The 22,716-nt window shown below is 39.6% G+C and overlaps 1 protein-coding gene and 2 long non-coding RNA genes across 4 annotated transcripts in view; 2 read left to right on the forward strand and 1 right to left on the reverse strand.

Annotated features, from left to right (window-relative positions):
- C12H8orf48 (chromosome 12 C8orf48 homolog) overlaps window positions 1-3,332 on the forward strand; it is a 42,777-nt gene extending 39,445 nt beyond the window's left edge. The window contains exon 6 of one of the 2 annotated variants that reach the window (XM_034435080.3): window positions 1-3,332. In XM_034435080.3, the coding sequence (XP_034290971.2) occupies window positions 1-105 (105 nt within the window). In that variant the 3' untranslated portion in view covers window positions 106-3,332. The other variant, XM_034435081.3, reaches the window with a different exon arrangement.
- The window catches only part of LOC117675980 (uncharacterized), a 21,682-nt gene continuing 1,173 nt past the window's right edge, over window positions 2,208-22,716 (reverse strand). Inside the window, exon 2 of the long non-coding RNA XR_004594319.2 lies at window positions 2,208-5,158. This is a non-coding gene — a long non-coding RNA (uncharacterized LOC117675980). The remainder of the gene's footprint in view (window positions 5,159-22,716) is intronic.
- LOC132711961 (uncharacterized) overlaps window positions 14,076-22,716 on the forward strand; it is a 15,617-nt gene continuing 6,976 nt past the window's right edge. Inside the window, exons 1-2 of the long non-coding RNA XR_009622667.2 lie at window positions 14,076-14,229; window positions 20,557-20,639. This is a non-coding gene — a long non-coding RNA (uncharacterized LOC132711961). The remainder of the gene's footprint in view (window positions 14,230-20,556; window positions 20,640-22,716) is intronic.

Consider the following 22,716-nt stretch of genomic DNA (forward strand, 5'->3'; position numbering starts at 1 on the left):
GATTCTCTTACACTCATTGGAGAAATACATAAAAGTCTTCCTAAGCTTTCCGAAGATCCCAGCAATATATGGCAGGAACTGAATAAAAGAGGTTGGCAAGAATAGCTTTTGCTTGTGGGGATATTGGAGCAAATAAACACAACCATAGAATCTCTATAGACTGAGCAGTGACAATATTGGGAATAATGACAATTTGGATTCCAGAGTCAATTTTTACCAATTATTCCAGGGAGAGCAGAGCTGTATGTGATTATTGAACTAAATAATATATTTTCAAATAACAAAATATTCTTTTTCTTACCGTGGAAACGTCATAAATATGAATTTTTTTTTGAGTAAGATTCTTTTTGGGATTTGGACATATGCTTGCAAAGAAACTGCAGAAATTGTAAAACTGAATATATTTTTATAGTGCTGAAAACCATGACAAATCTGTTAAAAAGTTAAGACACCACTTGACGATTCTAAGGAAGAAGCTGCAATATTGCATTAGAAATGGAAATATACTTGTTGATATTGAAGCAGAGAAGAGAATAAAATAACCTAATGTAACCCAACTGAAATGCCTGAGCACTTCTGAAGGCTATGGACTTTGGGGAAATAGATTATATGGTGATGATTGTCTGTTGTTGGGTAAAGTTGCTGAAAACTTAAAGACCCAGATTTGTTTCATTATGAGGAAAGAAATGGAAGCTGAACTTTAAGCTTTAAAATAGGCATAGTTTGAGTAAACAAAACCAGACAGACCTCTAAAAATTATATGGTGAAACCCATCCACATATGTGATACATGACCCTCATGTCATGTCTACAGCCCTCATCCTTTCATCCAAATGATGCTGCTTGTGTCCTTTGGCCACACAAAAGTGCTCAGCCTTTGGGTGACTGCAGTCTCCACTGACTCTGTTTCTTGCCCTGTTTGGAACTTTTGGGATTTGGTCTTCAGTCTAGTAAGTTCTGGTCTTCAGAGTCCCAATTTAAATTATGAACCTCTGAAGGCTTAAAGCTCTAATCAGGGCTCCAGTCATTTCATGGCATGGGAGAAAAGGACTACGGGCTTTCTGGAAGGATCAAGTCTCAACCCATGCCATCTTCATTGATAAGGGACTGCTAATGGAAGGTGACGGGCAAGAGACCCAGGAAGCTGATGATGACCAGAGGAAACCACATTAAGTGTGATCAAGGATGCAGAATTTAAGGGTTACCCTGGCCCTGGGGACTTTTGCTGCAATGCAATTTAATGCAAATTTATTATATGTATTAAACAGTGTCATATGACTTGAGAACTTCACAATAATCTCCATGGAAAAATAGAATTTGATAGCATTTTTGCAAAGTCTCCACGGGCCAGTGAGACTTTTGGGGAACCAAGGATGGCCTTGGGTGCTCCAGTTGGGTCTTCCTTGGCTCGATGGAGAAATTACCTGAATCAGGATGAGGAAGTTCTGAAAGAGAAGTTCATATAAGCAACCACTGCTTACTGTACTTAGTGTTAGGTTGGTTGTCCCTGTAATACCCAGTTGAAACCTTCTTTCTTTCAGCATGATATACTGTAGGTAGTCCTTGACTTACACCCACAATTGAGCCCAAAGTTTAAAGTTGCTACGTAAGACAGTTGTTAAATGCATTTTGCCCCATTTTAGGATCTTTCTTGCCATAGCTGTTAAGTGAATCACTGCAGTTAAGTTAGTTACATGGTTGATAAGCAAATCTGGCTTCCCCATTGACATTGCTTGTCAGGAGGTCACAAAACAGGATCATATGACACTGGGACACTGCAACCGCATAAATGAGTCAGTTGCCAAGTGTCTGAATTTTGATCATGTGATCATGGGGATACTGCCATGGTTGTAAACGTGAAAAATTGTCATAAGTCACTTTTTTTAATGCCATTGTGACTTTGAATGGTCACTAAATGAACTGTTGTAAATCCCGGACTACTTGTAATTTCTGTGAATTTCCTGGGAAATTCCATGCTTTACTGAAAGCTCTCAATAATATGTTCCTTCCAAGAATAGCTGCCTACTCTTCCACTTACGGTCCTTCTTGGTCTTTTGGGAGAAGGTTAAACAAAGAACAGTGGGTATATTCTGGAGGGCAAGAGCCTGGGAACCCTTTGTCTCATGCATTTCCAGAGAGACGGTCATACTCTAGGTCCACCAAAGAGACTCACTAAACAACTCAGAAAGATCTCTTGCAAAAAAGGCATTAAAGTTCACCGCTTCTTTGATTTATTAAATAACAAAGTTATATTGTTTTGTTCCTGCATAGAATCATCCGGATGACCCATAAATACATTTTTCAAAACCTCTCTGTAGCAATCAAACAGGCTCTTAAGGCTCTTCCATGATTTCCCCTTTGTGGCATTCTTAAGAAACATGCTCTGCTCTCAGTGAGCTCTTTTAATCCCTTCAGCAGTTTTTTCACTTTCTCCCCACTCCCCCCCCCCAACTGGAAATTTCCTCCCCTCTCTGGAAGAAAAGGTGTATAGTCTTCCCCAGTGTCACAACTTATTGAAAAATGTGCATTACATTGACAAATGGTAATTGCAAGCAAGCTATATACTTTAGTAGGATGGTTGCAGGTTTATACTGTATATGCATGCTACCTACTTAAAAACATAGCAAAAACAGATAGTCATTTTCATGATATATCTCACATTCTGGTTAAAAAGGATTACTTTTAATAAGCTACCTATCAAATTATTGTCCTTAGTATGAAGTCAGTAAACCATGAAAATAAAAACATGCTATTATAAATAAGCTCAGTTAAAAGGAATTGTAAACGTGGTTAGGCAATTAAAGAAGAATATAAAAAAAATAATTGGTTAATCATAAGGGCTTCAGTTGATTATATTTGCATGTAAATAAGAGCACTGGCCCCATTCGCTGCCATGAATGCAAGGCCATTGCTCTTGTCAAGGTCATGTCTCCCTTGCATATTCTTTTTAAGTTTTCATATTAAAAATAGTGTTGTTTTTTTAAAAAAATCAGCCCTGCTTAACTGAGGGCACCATTTTAAAAAGGTTTTACATGTCATCATCTAACTAATTAATGGGCTCAATGGGTATCCATCCATCAGATGTGGTCTTTACCTGCCATACTGATTCCTTTGCTATACCAGAATAGCCAAAGGTGATGTTTCTCTGTTTCTCTCTGTCTCTCTCTGATTTCTCTCTCTCTGTCTGTCTGTCTCTCTATCTCCATATCTTTTTGATGGTTTTTCTTACCTTTGGATGGTCGATTCAGGTGGACCCTTAATAATTGCCTTTGTATTTCTGTTTCAAAAATGGTTTTCTGTGTGTACCATATCTATAAATATATTGGCAGCAAATCCCTTTGTATTTGTGAGTATTGTTGCCTTTTTCTTTGTATTCAGCCATAGGATGTCAAAAAGAAGTTTATTAATGCTCCTCTTGAGGCTCCTTTTCTGCTCAGCTCAGGTGCCATTATTATAATCATGGGCTTTATACTAGATTTCTACCACAGGTTGGGTTCTCTGACTCTTTTTCTATAATTATTACAAATGTAGGGAAACAAAGCAAAACAAGAAAGGTTTTTATATTAGAGTACAAATTTCATTCTCTTATTATGTAGAGGCACATTCCCACCCACCCCCAAATGATAGAATAATAACTATTTTTCACCCTGTAGTATTTCCCCAAGAGAGATATTTTACCTCATCTTTATTTTACCATCTGCAGTGAAATCTGTAACTGGCACCTATGAATAAAGTTGTTCCTATTGTTTTAAAAGTTAATTTCCAATCAATTGACCTGCAACTTGCACGAGAAAGCATTTGTGGTAGGTATTTGATGGGATGGAAATCCCACTGCCTTTGATCAGGCTATCTTCTACTGTTTTGAAAAATTAGGATTTTCTTTGAAGTTGTTACATCAGAGGATTTATATGGATTTCACAGTTGTGCTGCCCTTTTTTCAGCAGCTCAAATTTAAGCTCTCTGATACCAGTGGAAAATCTGGATAAAAGAAAAGAGGTTACTTTCAAGCTGGCTTTTCCAGAGTAGCCCTACACAAACAATGGAGTGATGCTTTTATATGTTTGAATATTGCTTCCTGGAGATTGTGCTAGTAAAGGTAGCTTTACAGTCCAATCATGGTATGATCTTAAATAGAGAATGAAAAGGTAGGAAAAATCTCAATTAATTGACAGGTCCATATTAGGAAAGCAATATGCTATATCATTTAATCAATAATGTTCAAAGTTATCTTCTATCTTTCATATTAATGCAGAAATATAATAGTTAGGTTGATGTCTTTGCTTTGAGTTTTGTTCCCTCTTGTTAAACAAGTCTTGACGTGATTCGGTGCCCGCTATTTTCATAATCCTTCTGATACTCTTCATGAGCTTTCTGTAATCTTTTGCTCCTCAGCTTCCATTTATGAAAGCAGGAGGTCGCCAGGGACAAAGACACCAGGCAGAAGAGGAGGATCAGCACCACAAGCAATGCCACGGCTGATGAAAGGGATTCCTCTGTCTTTTGGGTTTCAGCTTCTTGCGTGGCATTCAATAAGGTCTCACGCACCTTGGCTGTTAGAAAAGTGGGAACCGAAGTGTCTCTAAACTTGGGCCTCATTGGAATGTTTAGGATGGCTAACGTTTTAAGCAGAGGTGTTTTCAGAGGAAAGGTGAAGAGAACACAGCTTGCTTCTAGTTGTGTCCATGAAGTTACATGGTCCCTAAGAGACGTTTAACAGCCAGCAGTGAAAGACATATCTTTCCAAGCTCTGCTCTGAACATCAACGGAAGACTGATGACCACTTTATTTTTCAGTTCTCTGTCTTTCCTTGTGTGGTTAATCAGGGCAATTGACAAATGTCATGATAGGAAGGGATCACCCACTGAACTAAGAGAGCCATCACGACAATAATAGATTCCTTATGAGTTTGTTTCACTCTGAGTTTGGTAATCAACCCTCATTCCAGAAGCTATTGCAATGAGGGGCAGAAACTGGTCCATCCAAAAATGGTTGATGCAATGAAATCCAATAATGTTGTTTTCATTCCTAGTTTAGCCGGTGCGTGTTGTATTCACTTGCTTTTGATTTTATCTTCTAAACGGTAACCACTTTTTCATCCCGAGTCTCTCAGTGTGGAGACTTGGGATTATCCAGGTAGTTTCTGACTCTGGAAAAGTGATCTGCATAAAACAACAAGAATAGCAAACAGGTCAATCTATGATACAGAGCAAGGCAGCTTGCTTATTCTGCCCAACTTAGCATGTACTTGGGCTACACATTCAGTTAGAAAGAGATTGGAAGGTTTCTTCTGAATATAAACTTCAGTCCCTGAAATGAATATGTCATTCCTTAAAATTACTTGCTAGGGGAAACTTTCAATTGGCTGGGCTGGGATTGGCTTCGAAGCACAAAGATTTAGATGTCAAAAACAAGGAACAGCTTGCAGAAGCTCTGCATCAGTTAAATCTATGTATTTCTTTGAGGGGAAATGGGTGATTCAGAAATATGGAAGGAAGGAAAAAAAGAAAATAAAAAAGAGGGAAATAAAAGGGAGATATTTATTTAATACCTACTCACTGACTTTCTTTTCCTGCTGCTGTTATATTTGAGGGGTCCTTGGTGCTCTCTGAGCTTGGTTGTTTTCTTGCAGATGTTATATTACCAAACTAGGTAACATTATCAGCGTTAGGGTTAACTAGTTAACTAGCACTGATGTTACTCTGTATCTGTATCTGTATCTTGTTTCAACTCTGAGCTACAAATATTCCCTTTTATTGATATTGTTGTGTTGTCCCAAGGATTATTATTTCCAAGGAGATCCTCTTACAGTTCAAACTTGTAGGCATGGGTGACTAATAAAAGACATCACACAACAGTGCTATGCTAGGTTTTAACTGAGCATGATGTTTGAACTGACCTAATAAAGCTTAGTATACCATTATGGCTTGGTTCAACAAATTGTGAGGCCCCTTTTACAGGAGAAAGTAGGTGCTGCTTAGGACTCTTCCAAACAAGTATAATAGCCAAAAATAATTGGGAACTTTTCTTTTGTCTTAAACCAAATTCACGTTTGTTTATCCCTTTAGTGTAGTCAATGAATCAGGAAACCAGAAGCTCCAATTGCTGTACGTTGTCTCCCTTTGTAGAACCACAAGCCTCTGCAAACAGTGTTGCTTAATTTTAATTTTTAATGCGAGGGAAGGGAGGGAAACTATTAGAAACATTGGTAATCATATTAACATTAATTAATGTACTGTTAACTAGAATTATGTTGAAAGTAGCTTTAGATTTAATTTTAACCCAGTTGTGACTCTTGGTGTGAAAAAGGTTGCAAATCATGGACCTGCTGGCAGAATTGTTTTGACGTGCAAAAGCCTTGTGTGAAGGTGACACAAAATCGCCTGATTTTTTATTTTACTTCCAAAGCTCCATAATTGCTTTGCAGCTTTATGAAGCTGTTAAAACAACTAATTAGAAGGATTTGCAATACTTAATCCTTTGTACTCATTACACCAGATACAGTATCAAAGGTGTTGCTTCATTCTCAAGGTTTATCTGGTAGCTGTGCCTTTGAGGTCTGTGTTGCGTGTGCTATTTCTTTCCATCAAAATGCTCTTTCCATTTCTTTAAAAAAAAGACTTACCTTTTTCTGCCTTCCATTTGTCAAAATCTCCATGTTTATTCTTGCGAATTAATTTCCCATTCGCCTATATGCCTGTTTCTGTAATCCATACAATAACCCCCAGATGTGTTACAAAGCTGCTAATTTTTAGGATTAAGTTGAGGGAGAAGGGAAGAACATCAAAACAGGAAAAGGAAAAAAAAACAATGTGATTTAATATTTTCTCCCCCCTTTTCATCATTTAAAAAATAAATAAATAAATAAATAAATAAAAAAAATATATAAAAAATATATTTTTTATATAAAAAATATAAAACATCAGATTTGGAAAATGCTTGGAAGAAGGGGAATAGCAATTTCAATAGCAACAGCACTTAGACATATATAGTGCTTTATAGCCCTTCCTAAGCAGTTTACAGAGTCAACATATTGCCCCCAACAATCTGTGTCCTCATTTTACCCACCTTGGAAGGATGGAAGGCTGAGTCAACCTTGAGCCAGTCAGGATTGAACTCCTGGCAGTGAGCTGAATTAGCCTGCAATACTGCATTCAAACCATTGCACCACCATGGCTCCTACCATTGTGCCACCACGGCACCACAGAGTAACCTAGAGCTGGGGAGGATCAGTGTGAAAGTGAGTAGCAAAGATGACTAGGAATCTGGAGGCTAAATCAAAGAATGAATGGTTGAGGGAACTAGGTAGATCTAGCCTAATGAAGAGATGGATGGAGGGCGGACATAATAGCTGTCTTCCAGTACTTGAGGGGCTGTCACGAAAATGGGATCAACCTATTCTTCACCTGAGGGAAAGGCAAGAAGTAATGGATGGAAGCTTATCAAAGAGAGAGAGATCCAACCTGGAATTAAGGAGAAATTTCCTGAGAGTGAGAACAATTAATCAATGGAATAGCTTACTTCCTCGGGTTGTGGGTGCTCCATCACTGGAGGTTTTTTAAAAAAAAAAAAGACTGGACAACCATTTGACCAGGATGTTATAAGGATTCCTATCTTGATCACTGTGCAGTGCATTGGATAGAAGACCTCCATGGTTGCTTCCAGCCCTATGATTTTTATGTTTTATGTAAGATCTTATGTGTTCCTCAAACAGAACCACCTAATCAGAACAGGCTCCTTGTTTGAGGAGATCTTGGAAAAGAAATCTAGAGGCCAGGCTGCAGGTATGGATGGAGGCATTCCTTGAAATACTCCAAGACATAGAATTTGACCTCAAAAGAGACTGGCCTTTTTCTGTTTTCCTCTGTCCTCACCAGTTTTACTAGTCATTGGTCTACTTAAACAGTCTTGGAGCCTTTGGTAGAATGTCCCAATTTATTCATTTATTTATCAAGTTTATATGCTGCTCACCTCACTGTTGAGCAACTGGGTGGCTTAAAACATTAAAAGCAGTAATATAGAATAGCAGCAAAATAGAACACTTAAACATAAAAAAAACCATTAAACACCAAAAGTTACGAAAAGCTAGGAAGGAAATTTAATGCATCTTATGGGATGGTGTCACGAGGTGCGCACAAACCCAATTGCTTTGAGTTGTCTGTATTTCTGTCCACATTGAAAAATAGAGACCAGATTGCCCTCCACCTCTGATGGAGCCCACTTAATGTTGCTAATCTACCAGAAAATTTGCCAGCCTCCCAGATACTATTTTGTAATTGGCATTTCTAGTTGGTAGGAGTGTTTAGCAATGAAGATCCAATGCTAAAAAGCCACTTTGGGAATGGTGGAGTGTTGACCTGTTGACCGGAAACTACACCAGGAGTTGTATGGCTGATTGGGGGATTCTGCGAGTTGAAGTCAACAAGTCCTAAAGTTGACAAGGTTGGACACCATTATTATTATTATTATTATTATTATTATTATTATTATTATTATTATTATTTATTTATTCATTCATTCAATTTATATACCGCCCTTCTCCTATTGGACTCAGGGCAGTGCACAGCCAAGGATAAAAACATACCAATACAAAATTTAAAATCAATTAAAAGAATTATACAGCTTTGGCCCACAATTTAAAACAATCCAATTAAAACCCAATTTACACTTAAAAAGCTAAAAAGAGCTAAAGGGGGGGGGGGTTCACGCCAGCCCTGCTTGATGGAAAAGAAAAGTTTTTAGGGCACGGCGAAAGGCCCGTAGATCTGGTATCCTTCGTATCTCTGGGGGCAAATCGTTCCAGAGGGCAGGAGCTGCCACAGAGAAGGCCCTCCCCCTGGGGGTCGCCAGCCGACACTGCCTGGCCGATGGCACCCTGAGGAGTCCCTCTCTGTGGGAGCGTACTGGTTGGTGGGAGGCAATCAGCGGCAGAAGGCGGTCTCACAAATACCCAGGTCCGATGCCATGGCGCGCTTTAAAGGTGGTGACCAACACCTTGAAGCACACCCAGAAGACCACTGGAAGCCAATGCAGCTCGTGCAGGAGAGGCATCACATGGGAGCGCCCTCTTGCTCCCATAATCCCCCGCGCGGCCGCATTCTGCACCAGTTGGGCCTCCGGGTGCTCCTCAAGGGGAGCCCCATGTAGAGAGCATTGCAGTAGTCCAGGCAGGAAGTGATGAGTGCCTGAGTGACTGTGCGTAAGGAGTCCCGATCCAGAAAGGGCCGCAACTGGCGAATCAGGCGGACCTGATGAAAAGCCCCCCTGGCCACGGCCGTCATATGCTCTTCCAAAGACAGCCGTGTATCCAGGAGGACGCCCAAGTTGCGAGCCCTCTCCATGGGGGCCAATGATTCGCCCCCAATAGCCAGCGTTGGCACCAGCTGTCTATATTGGGATGCCGGAAGCCATAGCCACTCGGTCTTGGAAGGGTTGAGTCGAAGCCTGTTATTCCCCATCCAGATCCGCATGGCCTCCAGGCACCAGGACATCACTTCAAGGGCATCGTTGGGATGGCCTGGGGTGGAGATGTACAACTGCGTATCATCAGCGTACTGATTGAACTCCACCCCAAAGCCACGGATGATTTCCAGCGGCTTCACATAAATGTTGAACAGAAGGGGCGAGAGGACCGACCCTTGCGGCACCCCACAAACGAGGCATTCGAGGTCGACCTCTGCCCCCCTGCCAACACCGACTGCGACCGGTCAGAGAGATAGGAGGAGAACCACCGCAAGACGGTGCCCCCCACTCCCAACCCCTCCAACCGGTGCATAAAGTCCACAAGAAAATACACATTTGAATTAAGAAGGCTCTCATAGGGTGCCCATTGCGTAAAGTAGTTTTTGATGCCCACCCCATCAATATATTCCTTTCTATTGTGCCTTACCAATTCTGGAGAAGTTTAAATCCTGGAATAACTAAAAGACCTAAATTGTGGACTGAGGATCAAAATTCTCTTTTTGATAGCCTCAGGTTAAGAAAAACAGATTCTACATTTGACTGGCAGATGTTTTTCTTGATGTTGGTGATCAAGTAGCAAGGTTTATTTTATGGTCTTTTCAGAGATCTGAAAGAATTTTTTGGCTAGGTTATAATTATACACTTTTTAATCACACTTGTAATTTTGCTTAGCTGTTGGATATCAGATTAATTGTACGTACACTTTATTCGTGTGCTTTGGGCTTTTCTTTAGCTTTATGTTTAGTGCATTAGTTTAATTAGTTGCACCTAGTGGTTATAACAATAAACTTCAGTCAGTCGATACAGATAAACAAAATCAGGAAAAGAAGGAGGGAAAATAACACAGCAAGAACAAAAAAAAAAGAGAGACAAAGATAAGAAAAAATGTCTCAAGACAACATGAATGTTCAGTGAGATGTGTATTGTAGGAAGGATTTAGAGAGGGAAATATTCGCTTTCTCATTGTTGGATTGTTGGAAAGTGAATATTAAATAGGAAGATATTTAATGCCATCTCTAAATACCAGATAAATCCACAACATCTTTGTTTCCATCTCTTCCTGTGCAGGCTGATGTAAAAATGGCACTTCTCCATGATATTTAGGAAATATTTTCCTGATTACCTAACTTCCTTTTAATTGAAGGATGACAAATATTCCAAGATGCATTTGCAGGTTCTGTGCCTGAAAATACCCATCTGTATTTTCAGGTGCTTCAGAATCTGCCTGCTGCTTCCATTGCATTCAGTTGCTGCATCTTTTCATAAAAGGTTCGTTGATAATAACAATCACGAAGAGAATCTGGTTTGCTAAATTAACTGAGCATCTAAAGAAGTGGGTGTTCCAATTAAAATTATTTTATTGGTGGGAAAAGCTGAAGATGAACAGTGTATAGTCAGTAAGAAACAACGGAGTGGGGAAGAAAGGCAATGTTAGGTTTTGTGTGATTTAGTAGGTTTTTGTGCGGTGTCAGAGCAGTGGTGAAATGTAAATAAATAAATGTAAATGAAAATAAATAAAATGTAAAATTTGTTACTATTGGTTCTGTGGGTGTGGCTTGGGGGGGTATATGACTGGGTAGGCGTGGCCAACTTTTTTTTACTTTTAAAACCATTTTTTTCGAAGAGGTTGTAAAAAAATGCTTTAAAAGCCTCTGACAATCCCAGCTGAGTTGCCTGTTCATCAGAGACTTTTTTTTATTTTAAAAACATTTTTTCTACAACCTCTTCGGCCGAAGAGGTTGTAGAAAAAATGCTTTTAAAAACCTCTGATGATCCCAGCTGAGCCGCGCGATCATCAGAGGCTTTTTTTTTTACTTTTAAAAGCATTTTTTCAGCTGAAGAAGTTGTAGAAATAATGCTTTTAAAAATAATAAAAAAAGCCTCCGATGATTGTGTGGCTCAGCTGGGCATGGGGGGGGGGGCAGGGATTTTTGCTACCGGTTCTCCGAACCACTTGCCACCATTGCTACCAGATCGGGCGATCTGGTCTGAACCGGGAGCATTTCACCCCTGTGTCAGAGGCTGAACTGAACTCACAAAGTTTATGAGGAGATCGCATTAGTAGAGATTATGTACAAAGGTAAGTCCGAAGGGTTTATACCCAGGGGTGAAATCTAAAAATTTTTGCTACTGGTTCTGTGGGTGTGGCTTAATTAGTGGATGGGGCTTGGTGGTAAGGTTACTGGGAGGGCGTGGCTTGTTGGTCAGGTGGGCATGGCCAAGTCAATGTCACTTCTTTGCCCTTTTTTAACCTACAAAACACAACACAACACAACTGGCTCACCCACAATGTAAAAACAGCAGTGCTAGACCCAAAATGGCCCCTGCAACAAGCAGGAACCTCACACAGCCACAAAAAGCCCAAAAAAACAACATTCACACTTTACACACACAAAATTCCACATACAGCTTTGTGAGATTTTGTGTGTTTGTGTAGTTAGAGTGAAACACTACAGAAACACACTAAATCTCAGAAAGCTGCACAAATATTTTATTTTAATTTATTTTTATTTTTATATAAAAGCAGCTAAATTTAAACTTTAAATGGCTAGGTCTAAAAAAAGGACAACTAAAAATACCCCAATTAACTATTTTTTTAAAGCTCCCAAAGGGGAAAAAACCTTACCCAATAGAACAGGGGTCTCCAACCTTGGCAACTTTAAGACTTGTAGACTTAAACTCCCAGAATTCCTCAGCCAGTTTTGCTTTGCTGGCTGAGGAATTCTGGGAGTTGAAGTCCACAACTCCCAGCCTGCTTGATTGCAGGCAGGGAGATTCAGTTGCTTGATGATGCAAGGATTACAGCAAGGCGTTGTGACCAGCAGCTAAGGTAAGCAAGCTGAGGGGGTGGAGGGGGAGGGATTTTTGTTACCGATTAGCAGGCAACTCAGCTGGGGTTGTCAGAGCTTGGATCATTAGAGCCATTTAAAAGGAAAAAAGTTTTTTTCTTTTACATGGCTCTGGCGATCCAAGCTGAGTTGCCTGATTAGCAGGCAACTCAGCTGGGATCGTCAGAGCCATTTAAAAGAAAAAAAGGCTCTGATGATTGCACGGCTCAGCTAGGCATGGGGGGCAGGGGTAGGGGTTTTTGCTACTGGTTCTCCGAACTGCCCGCTGCCATTGCTACCTACTCGCCCAAGCCGGTCCGAACCGGGAGTATTTCACCCCTAGTTTATACCAAGAATGAACATATTTGATTTGATTTTAGGTTTAATTATCATAAATTACCTATATGATTATTTTTCACTTAATTCCCATTGGTTTGACTTTTAGGTAAAATTTGAAGAATAGTTTCCAAATTCAAATAGTTTGAATTTGATCATTTTTGATTAGTAGAGATTATGGACAAAGGCAAGCCTAAATAGTTTATGCCAAGGATAACCATATTTGATTCAATTTTTGGCTTAATTATCATTAATTACCTATATGATTATTTTTCATTTAATCATTTCTCATAGCTTTGAATTTTAGGTAGAATGTGAATACTTGGTTTTCTGCGATGCACTAATAATGAAGCCTTTTTTCTTTTAATCCACTTTAGTGAAATGTCCTAGAAAACACTCAATGGATTTTGTAAAAAAGGAACAAAGTGAATACCAGCGTTTTTCTTAAACTCAGCCTATAGAGCAGTATTCCCCAAGCTGGGTCCTTCAGAGACATTTTGATTACAGCTGTCAACAATTTTTCAGTCAGCTTGGCTAATGAATTTGTAGTGCCAACTAATCTGTGGGTTGCCAAATTTGAGAAGTTGATTATATAGTGTTTCTCAACCTTCTCAACATTAAAACCTTGGACTTCAACTCCCAGAATTTCCTAGCTGGCTGGGGAATTCTGGGAGTTGAAATTGACACTTCTTAAAGTTACTAAGAATGAGAGATACTGTTCTAGGATGTTGTTCCTTCGTATGTGTCTGATTCAATCTGAAACAAACACAGATTTCTTTTTCAGCAACTCCACAGAGGCCTAAAAAGATAAGACTGATGATAAGATAATGGTGACACGATTAAAACTCCTTCCCTTCTGTATCTTTTTGCACTATTCCAAGTTGCAATGTATTTGTTATTCACTGTTAACCTAACAATTTTAGTTTAAGCTAACTTTTTTCAATAAGTCCAAATATTCCATATTTAAAAGAGCTATAAATAATTCCAAATCTTGATGGAAATATGAGTACAGTATCCTCAAAATTTTCCAGCCCGTTTAAAAAACACTGGACTGCACTTTATGTTGACAATAGAAGCATTTTACTACTCAGATTCAACAACTTGTCAGAGAAGATTTTCAAATGCATGATAACTGCAAATTCATTCCTCAGAATACACTTTAAATACTATGGGAGAAGCCTGCAATGTTTAAGATCAGTGTATATAATACAAAACTATATTTATTAACAAAATCTTTTTTATTCTGCTAGTAAAACTACCCAACACTTAGCTTTCCAAATTTTTGATTCTATTAAATAAAATATCTCTGTTCTCCGTCAAAATACATTGAATGTAAAAGGTTACTTGCTATCTCTAATTCTTTCCAAACTGTGTTTTCTATAGTTTCAGTACCCTGCATTTGAAACTGTTTTTCAATCCCTTGTCAATCATGTTTTTAAAAATCCTTTTTCAGACTGATGGAATTAAGCTAGGCATTCAAGAGACTAAACTGTTCACCCAATGAGATCAATAGACAGATCAATAGAGTCAAATTGATTCCTGGAGAGGACCTGTTAAAAAGATAGACTACAAAAACAACAACACCCTCTACAGGTGCAAAAGTAAAGGTCAGTATTTAGAGGAGGGAGTAAGGGGATGGTAAAATATTATATAATCTGTTATGAATTAGGTTTTTGTTGTGAAGAAGTCACGAGGGGGGATGGGTGGTGAGGGGGGGTTAGGGAGGAGGGGGGGAGAAAAATGTGGGAAAAAATTTGTATTTGAAAACTTTCAATAAAAAAAAGATTTTAAAACACAAAAGAAAAAAAGCTCTATTTAACTAGGGAATTGTAATAATTGAGATACTATTAATTGTATATTATGTTGAAAGCAGAAATGGTTAAGTTGTGGTTTGGAGGAATATATGGGGGAAATTATTTGGTTTATTATTATTGGTAAATATAGTTAATTGATTTGTAAGAAACTGGATTGCATGGAAATAATTGGAATATTCATGTTCATATTGATTAATATACAAAAAGATAGTTATATAACTAATTGATTTATATTAAAATGTTGAATTTGTATTAACCAATTGTAATATTACATAATTAACCAATGTGAGGATGGATATAAAAATAGATGACAATGGGAAGGGGTATAATATAGAATAGAAGGGAAAAATTAAATTTGATTAAGATTAGAGATGAGGATGAAGGGTAATATTGGTTTTTTAAAAAAATAGATGAGGAATAAATATGGCAAAAAGAAAATATAGAAATTGTAAATTTAATTGAAATGACTAAACACTGGTTAAATTTGTGAACCGGCCAAATACTCTGTTCAAAGAAAATACATTGTATGTTTGTATGTGTGTTTCTAATTATTGCTATTTATTCATATTTGTTCTCTTTTATTCTTTAAAGTTTAACAATACATTCTTTATCTTAATATCTTTATATTTGTTTGGGGTTGGCTTTCTTCCCTTTCATCTTTTTTATTGTACAGCAATCTTTCTCCTCAAACCTACCACCTCTCTCTTTTCTTTCCTTCTTACTTTCTCTTCCCCCCTTCTTCTCCTCCCTACCTCTTCCTTTCTCCCTTTCCTCCTCTCTTCCTCCCTCTCTTACCCTCACTCCTCCGCTAATTTCCCTTCCCTTCCTTCATCCGTCTCTATTGCTGTATCCTTTTATGCACATGGACTACTCAGAGGGCTGAAAAAGTTATTTTTGACTGGTCCTTGCACTTTTGACCAGTCTTCGAACTTATGACTGTCCTCTCATTTTACGTTTTTGCCCTATCTTGTCACCATGGTGAAGAGAAGCAGTTGTGAAATGAGTGACATGGTTGTTAATGCTGCACGGGCATAAATATGAGGAGGGTCATAAGTGCGAGGACCTGTCAGAAATGACTTTTTTCAGCCCTCTGAGTAGTCCCTATACACATAACCATGGCCACCCGGTCACATGACCAGCTAGTCATGCCCACCCAGTCACATGACCTCCAAGCCACGCCCACAAAATAAGCCACGCCCACAGAACCAGTAGTAAAAAATTACATTATGAAGTAGCAACAAAAATAATTTTATGGTTGGGGGTCACCACAACATGAGGAACTGTAGTAAAGGGTCTCGGCATTAGGAAGGTTGAGAACCACTGGTCTACAGTTTGCAGCTCAAATTACTCAAGGATATATTCATAAGCTCCAATGACGCTGCTCTCTCTAAAGTCCTGGGTGGCCAATCCATAGATGCATACAGACAACTGCCAAGCTGAACCTAACCCACCCAACGTGAAACAGATTCTTACAAGCAACAACAGAGCAATGACGCTCACATAGGAACCGGACAGTGGCGGGTTGGCCCCAGTTCGCACTGGTTCTATAGAACCAGTAGTAAAACTGGCGGGAGGCTCCACCCACCGACCCCAACATCATCAGAACACTTCTGTGCATGTGCAGAAGAGCGCACGCAAAGTGTGTGCGCATGGCCCCATTGCAAACCAGTAGTAAAGGTAATCTGGAAACAGATCAGTGGTGGGTTGCTCCTGGTTTGCCCCAGTTCAGGTGAACTGGTAGCGGCAGTGGGAGGCTCCGCCCACCCACCCAGATGTCATCAAAAATGTTCTGCGCATGTGCAGAAATGCCGTGTACTCGGAAAGCAAGCGCACGTGCCCATGCGCTACCAATAGCGAACCAGTAGCGCTGGGATTTGAAACCCACTACTGAATCGGATCCTGCAACAGATGAAGATTCATCTTTTGCCCCATGTCTACATCAACAGAACCATCATCGGACCCCAACAACTTTATACAAAAAATTAGAGATGACTTCAGAAGTTCTTTCTCTAAGGGGTTACATGCCCTCATCGGCCAACATTACCCTTCCAGATGTTATGTTGGACAAACAGACTGACTTTGCCCCAAAGAATTAATGGACATTTAAAGTTTGTCCTCAGGACTCAAAATGAGATAAAGCAATATGAGAGGATTCTGACCTTCCAACTTAGTTAGTTTAGTTTAGTTTAGTTTATTAAACTTCTATAGCGCCCTTCTCCCAAAGGACTCAGGGAGTACAGCCATGTTAAAACACACATAAACTCACAAAATTTAAAAACAATTTAAAATGAATATATAAAATTTGGCCCACAAAGTTAAAAATTGACAACCCAATTTAAAATTCATATTCTAAGGCAGCCCGGCCTGTTGGAACAAAAGGGTCTTAAGGGCACGGCGAAAGGTACGAAGGTCAGGGATCATACGAACCTCCAGGGGCAGGTCATTCCAGAGGGCAGGTGCCCCCACAGAGAAGGCTCTCCCCCTGGGTGTCGCCAGTCAGCATTGTTTGGCCGACAGCACCCTGAGGAGTCCCTCTGTGGGAGCATATTGGCCGGTGGGAGGCTACCGGTGGCAGAAGGCGATCTTGTACATACCCAAGTCCTAAGCCATGGAGCGCTTTAAAGGTGGTAATCAGCACCTTGAATTGCACCTGGAAGACCACCGGGAGCCAGTGCAGCTCACGCAGGAGAGGTGTTACATGGGTGCGCCGTGTCACACCCATAATTACCCGCGCGGCCGCATTCTGGACCAGTTGGAGCCTCCGGGTGCTCTTCAAGGGGAGCCCCATGTAGAGAGCATTACAAGGCCCTCCATTACAGATCTCAAGATGGCTGTTCTGGCACAAAGAAATATTAACAGCTCCATTGAGTAAGAGAGAACAAAATTTACATGTATGAAAAGATTTCAAGCCATTTCCGAAGTTCTCAATGAGCACAATGAGTTCTTAATGCATTACAACTGCTAGTTGATATGATACTGGCATAGTTGCATTGGCACTATGATGTGCCACCCTGATGTGCGTTAGAGATGTATGGTGTGCTCAGCCAGGGTTTCAAGTCAAGAATATTAATTCCTCCAGTGAGATAGGATGAGCTTAAAAAAATTGACTGCCCTACCTAATTCAATTCAGAACCTGAAAATGGACTTCTAGAACTAGATCTTCTGCTCGTAGTCCAACATACCACACATTATCCCGGCACTCATCCTTTCTCACACCACTCAGTAATCCCATGCACCAGAATTTAGAAATCTGTACAGTGTTTTTCAATATCAACAACTTTAAGATGTCTGGAATTCGGCTCCCAGAATTCCTCAGCCAGCCAGAATGCTGATCTACATCTCTTAGCATCCACGGTGTTGGCTGTTTTTTCTGTAAGTTCTATTTTAGTGATACCTCAGTAGTTAGTTATATGGTCCCCAAACTTTCTAGGCATATTGACCAAGAAAAGAGATTATTTGGCCCTTCTTTATAGCAGAAGCTGCTTCTCTCCTGTGCTTTAATGCACTGATGTTGGCATGATGACCAGAGACAAGCAGGATTAGTGAAAATGAACACTGTATTCAGGTTCCTAAATTGCAGGAATACTAAAAGCCCTTTTCCATGACGCCTCTCAACTGCATTACCTTCAGCCATAGAACAAAATTGGGATATCCAGTTGTAAATATTTAGCACACCTTTGAGCTCCTCCAAGAAGCTGAGAATGTTCTGAAAACTTAGACATTAATGCCAGCTCAGGAAGAAGCACATTTTCTTGCAATAGATAGTGGTTTGATTTACCTCCAAGTACACGAATAACGTGAAAATGGTTGAGTTTGGGTCATCTGGTTTTCAGTTTGAGAATAAAAGAAGGGGAACTGCAACAAAATCTTGCAGCCTGGGAACATCTTCTGATTTAGCTTCCAAATATCACCACTTGTGCACTTTTAAAGGCTACAGATCATTGCATCCAAAAGGAATTGCATAGCCATACTTACACATCATCGTAGGGGGGGAAAAGTTTAATATTAAATAGTAAAAAGTAATGCCAATATATATTAGCACCCTTGATTCTTCTTTTTTAATATGCAACTTTTATATACAGGTAGTCCTTGACTTACAACCATTCAATTAGTGACTGTTCGATGTTACAATGGCATTGAAAAAATTGACATCACCATTTTTCACAATTACGGTTGCAGCATCCCTAAAGATCAAAATTCAGATGCTTGGCAAATAGTTCATATTTATGTTGGTTTGCAGTGTCCTTGGATCATGTGATAATATTTTGTGACCTTCTGACAAGCAAAGTCAACAGGGATGCCAGATTGACTTAACAACTGTGTTATAATTTAACAACTGGTTCCCTTAACAACTGTGGCAAGGAAGGTTGTAAAATGGGGCAAAACTCAATAATTGGGGTGATTTGTGGTCATAAGTTGAGAACTACCTGTGCATCACTTTCTCTCTCCTTCTGGAAACTTTGTCATTGCTTGAACACATGGATAAATTACCTGCTTTTTGGAGAATGTTGTAGACTGTAGATACATTTCTGCTATGGAATTGGCCACGTTGACCAGACTGGCAGATGGGAAGCCAAGATTATCTTAAATTATGTTGAATAAGCTACCATTGGCAGATTTCATGCCAACCATGGTTTATAAAAGGCCTAGGCTGCCATAAAACTAACCCCAAAGCAGACAAACCACATTGTATTTTAGCATGAGTATGAATCTAACCTTTCTGTTTCTAAAGAGGACAGAAGGAGCAATGGGCACTTATGTGCAGTTGGGGGATAGAATTGTATAAAGCACACGGCCAACTTTAAAAAATATATAACTAGACACAAGTATGAAAGAAATAAATGTTTTAACAGTACATTAATATGTCCCTTCTCAACATCCCTTTATCTACCCTTCCTTCCTTCCTTCCTTCCTTCCTTCCTTCCTTCCTTCCTTCCTTCCTTCCTTCCTTCCTATTAGCAATTCTGAGAGACTGCCTGGACAAGTCCCTGCAGTTTTGCTAAGGTTTTTCAGAAGTGTTTGTCATTTCCTCCTTCCTAGGGCTGAGAGAAAATGACTGGCCCAAGGCATTTTACCCAGTCTGGGACTAGAACTCCCACTCTCCCAGTTTCAAGCTTGGAAAGCAAAGTTAAGAAGCAGATTAAAGTCTCATGGAGAACTTCCATCACTTGGCAGAGATAATTGTACATAAGATAGGTCCAATGTCTTACAAGCTATTTTGTAGTTGTTTTTTTTCTTCTGAGTCTTGCATAAGGATGCTTTTAAATGAGAGCATCAGCTACTTATGCAGTCTCAGTGATGAATACTCTTACTTATGTAAGAGATCAGGCTACAAAGTTGATAAAAAAAATTAAGGACTTTTCTTCAGAGTAAGTCAAAGCATAGTCACCCTATTATATTGATTGACAGTCCAGAATATGACCTGTCTTTCTGTTTTGGCTTTTCATTTTCTTGCACAGATATTATGTAGTTGCTTTACTGGCCCAGGTATATGGACCTCTTACTGCAAATATGGGTATTGGGTACAGACCTGCAAATGTACAATTGCTACAGGGATACAGATTTTCTCCCACCCTTTTTTTCCTGACATTGCCTCATGGAGTGAACACAAATCCGGTTAGCTGTGGAGCAGTGATGCACAGGGGTTGGACTGACAGAATATCAGAGTTGGAAGGGACCTTGGAGGTCTCCTAATGACTAGTCCAACCCCCTGCTCCTAGCTCAAACAGGAGACCCTATACCGTTCCAGACAAATGGCTGTCCAGTCTCTTCTTAAAGACCTCCAATGATGGACCTACAACTTCTGGAGGCAAGCCATTGCACTGGTTAATGGTTTTCACGGTTAGGATATTTCTCCTTAGTTCTAGTTCTTAATTGCTTCTCTTCTTCATTAGTTTCCATTCATTGTTTCTTGTCTTGTCTTCTGGTGCTTTGGAAAATAGGTTGACCTCCCTCTTCTTTGTGCAGCTCTTCAAATATTGGAACACTGCTATCATGTCACCCCTAGTCCTTCTTTTCATTAGACCTTATCACTATCCAATTCCTGCAACTGTTCTTCATATGTTTTAGCCTCCAGCCCCCTAATAATGTTTGTTAACCTTTTCTGCACTCTTTCCATAGAAGATCTCGGGCTGTCCAGTAATCCATTGTAGGAAGAGGTTGAAACATTACAATATCCAGGTGGCCAGGGGATATTATAAGAGGTAAGAAAAGCAAATCCCAAACTGATAAAGAGGAATATTTGTAGCTCGTGGTTGAAATGAGGGGTCGTTGGTGCTCTCTGAGGTTGATTGTGTTCATACAGAAGTTTCATTACCAAACTAGGTACCATCATCAGTGCTAGTATGATGATATTAGCACTGATGATGTTATTTAGTTTGGATAATGCAATGTCTGCAAGAAAATAACCAAGCTGAGAGAGCACCAAGGACCCCTCAAATCCCAGACTGCTTGACCTTGCCTGTTGTCTCCTGGATACCAGTGGAAGTAAAGAAACCCAAAATTCTATTGGGCAAAAGTGCAAGTTTTGTTTGTAAAAGTGTAAGTACCTTCAGAGCAATTATCCTGATTAAATGTAATTTGAAATAAAGAGGATTGTGTGATACCCCACCTCCAAAATAACTGCTGACTTGCATATATTCCAGTCCAAAGGTTCCTTGGTACATATGTAGAAGAAATCCTTATAGGAAGCAAAATTTCCTATTCTGAAGGTCAGAGGATAAGGCAGCTGCAGCACACACATATTATATATTTATTGCATTCAGCCTTTATGCCTATTTTAATTCATAGATCAACAACACAAAAGTCATAGGCTCACTCTGCTCAGTTTATGTAGTGGATCTTTGATGCTTCACTATTAAGCTGCACGGTTAGGCCATCACAATATGCAGGATAGCATTGCTCTGTCAGTAATAAATTACTGTAGATCTCATTTCCTTAAACAGATTAATTCTCGTGTGTGTGTGTATGTGTGTGTGTGTCTTTGCATTGTTTCTTAATTTAGGTAGCATATGACAATGCCCCACCCCCTTTGAGAAGAATATCTCCTGAATGTTTTCTTTAATGAGAGATATGCTGAAATTAATTTTATTATTTTTTTAAAAAGCAGTGAATGTGTGCGTGTTTTCCAGACATTATTTACCGTAGGACACAAGCAGAGTAAATATGATATTGCAACAGATTAAAAAGATATATGTATGTAGAAACATGTGTGTGTGTGTGCGCGCGCGCATATGTGTATATAAGATATTTTTGAATAGTTCCAAAATCTTGGAACTGGAAAGTCTAATGAAATAGAATAAATCATACAATCCTTTGATAAATTCTCCCTTCTTAAGAGGCTAGACATGCTTTTGTTCTCTTGCTTTGGAGGAGCTCTGATGGAGCCCCATCTTAATTGACCTTTTTGGAGAGAGCAGGGAAATGGATCAGAAAGGGAGATGAAGCTTTGGGGGATGGGGAAATTCTTTTTTCTTCCTGACATGAAGTTTATATAGAAAGCAGGGTATAAAATGGTGCAAGAGAAGTGTGAAGATAACAGAAAGGTAGCTATGATTCTGTTCACATGTGTGTACACCTATGCCCAGATGCCCACTTCATTGTAGCCTGAATGCACTGAATCAAATGCACAATCGCCACCAGTATCTGCCAGCGATACGTGGCTACAAAAGTGCCTCTCAAATATTCTTTGCTCCCTGGAGGTTAGGACTCTCAGTTTAGAAAACCCATTGCACCATTCCGACTGAATCTCTGATTGTCCTATTTCCTCCTGGGCTCCAATGCAAGCAGAACTGCTAAGTTTCTAGATGAGGCAGTTCAGCTAAGGACCCATTATATTGAGCAGAAGATCTGGATATCCTGCAAAGGTGGTGTGCTTATTTCAATATTGATGATTGAATATGGACCACATCTACATGATTTTATCTGTTTTACCCAGGAATTGGACTCTGTATTTTGCTTTTCTTTGATATGGTTGTGAGATTAACCAATTAATACCTTACTACTATCACTATTACTACCTCTGCACCATTCAGCTAAGAATCTTTCTCTTCATCCCTTCCCAATTGCCCTGTGAAGCAAAGAGCTTCTCCTCGCAACCTGGATGTAAAATTGGTCTTGCTTTTCAGCCAGAATAGAACATGGGCTATTTGAGGAGGGATGACACAATGATTTGGCTATTAAACCTACTAACTTCTACTGGGTTGATACCATTGCTCATTCTTAAAACCTTTTGCAAATGCTTTGCTTAAGACAGGGTGCACAGGCATTCACACGGTGGCT

This window comes from Pantherophis guttatus, chromosome 12 (assembly GCF_059756535.1).
Source record: "Pantherophis guttatus breed Tessera chromosome 12, ASM5975653v1, whole genome shotgun sequence".
NCBI lineage: Eukaryota > Metazoa > Chordata > Lepidosauria > Squamata > Colubridae > Pantherophis > Pantherophis guttatus.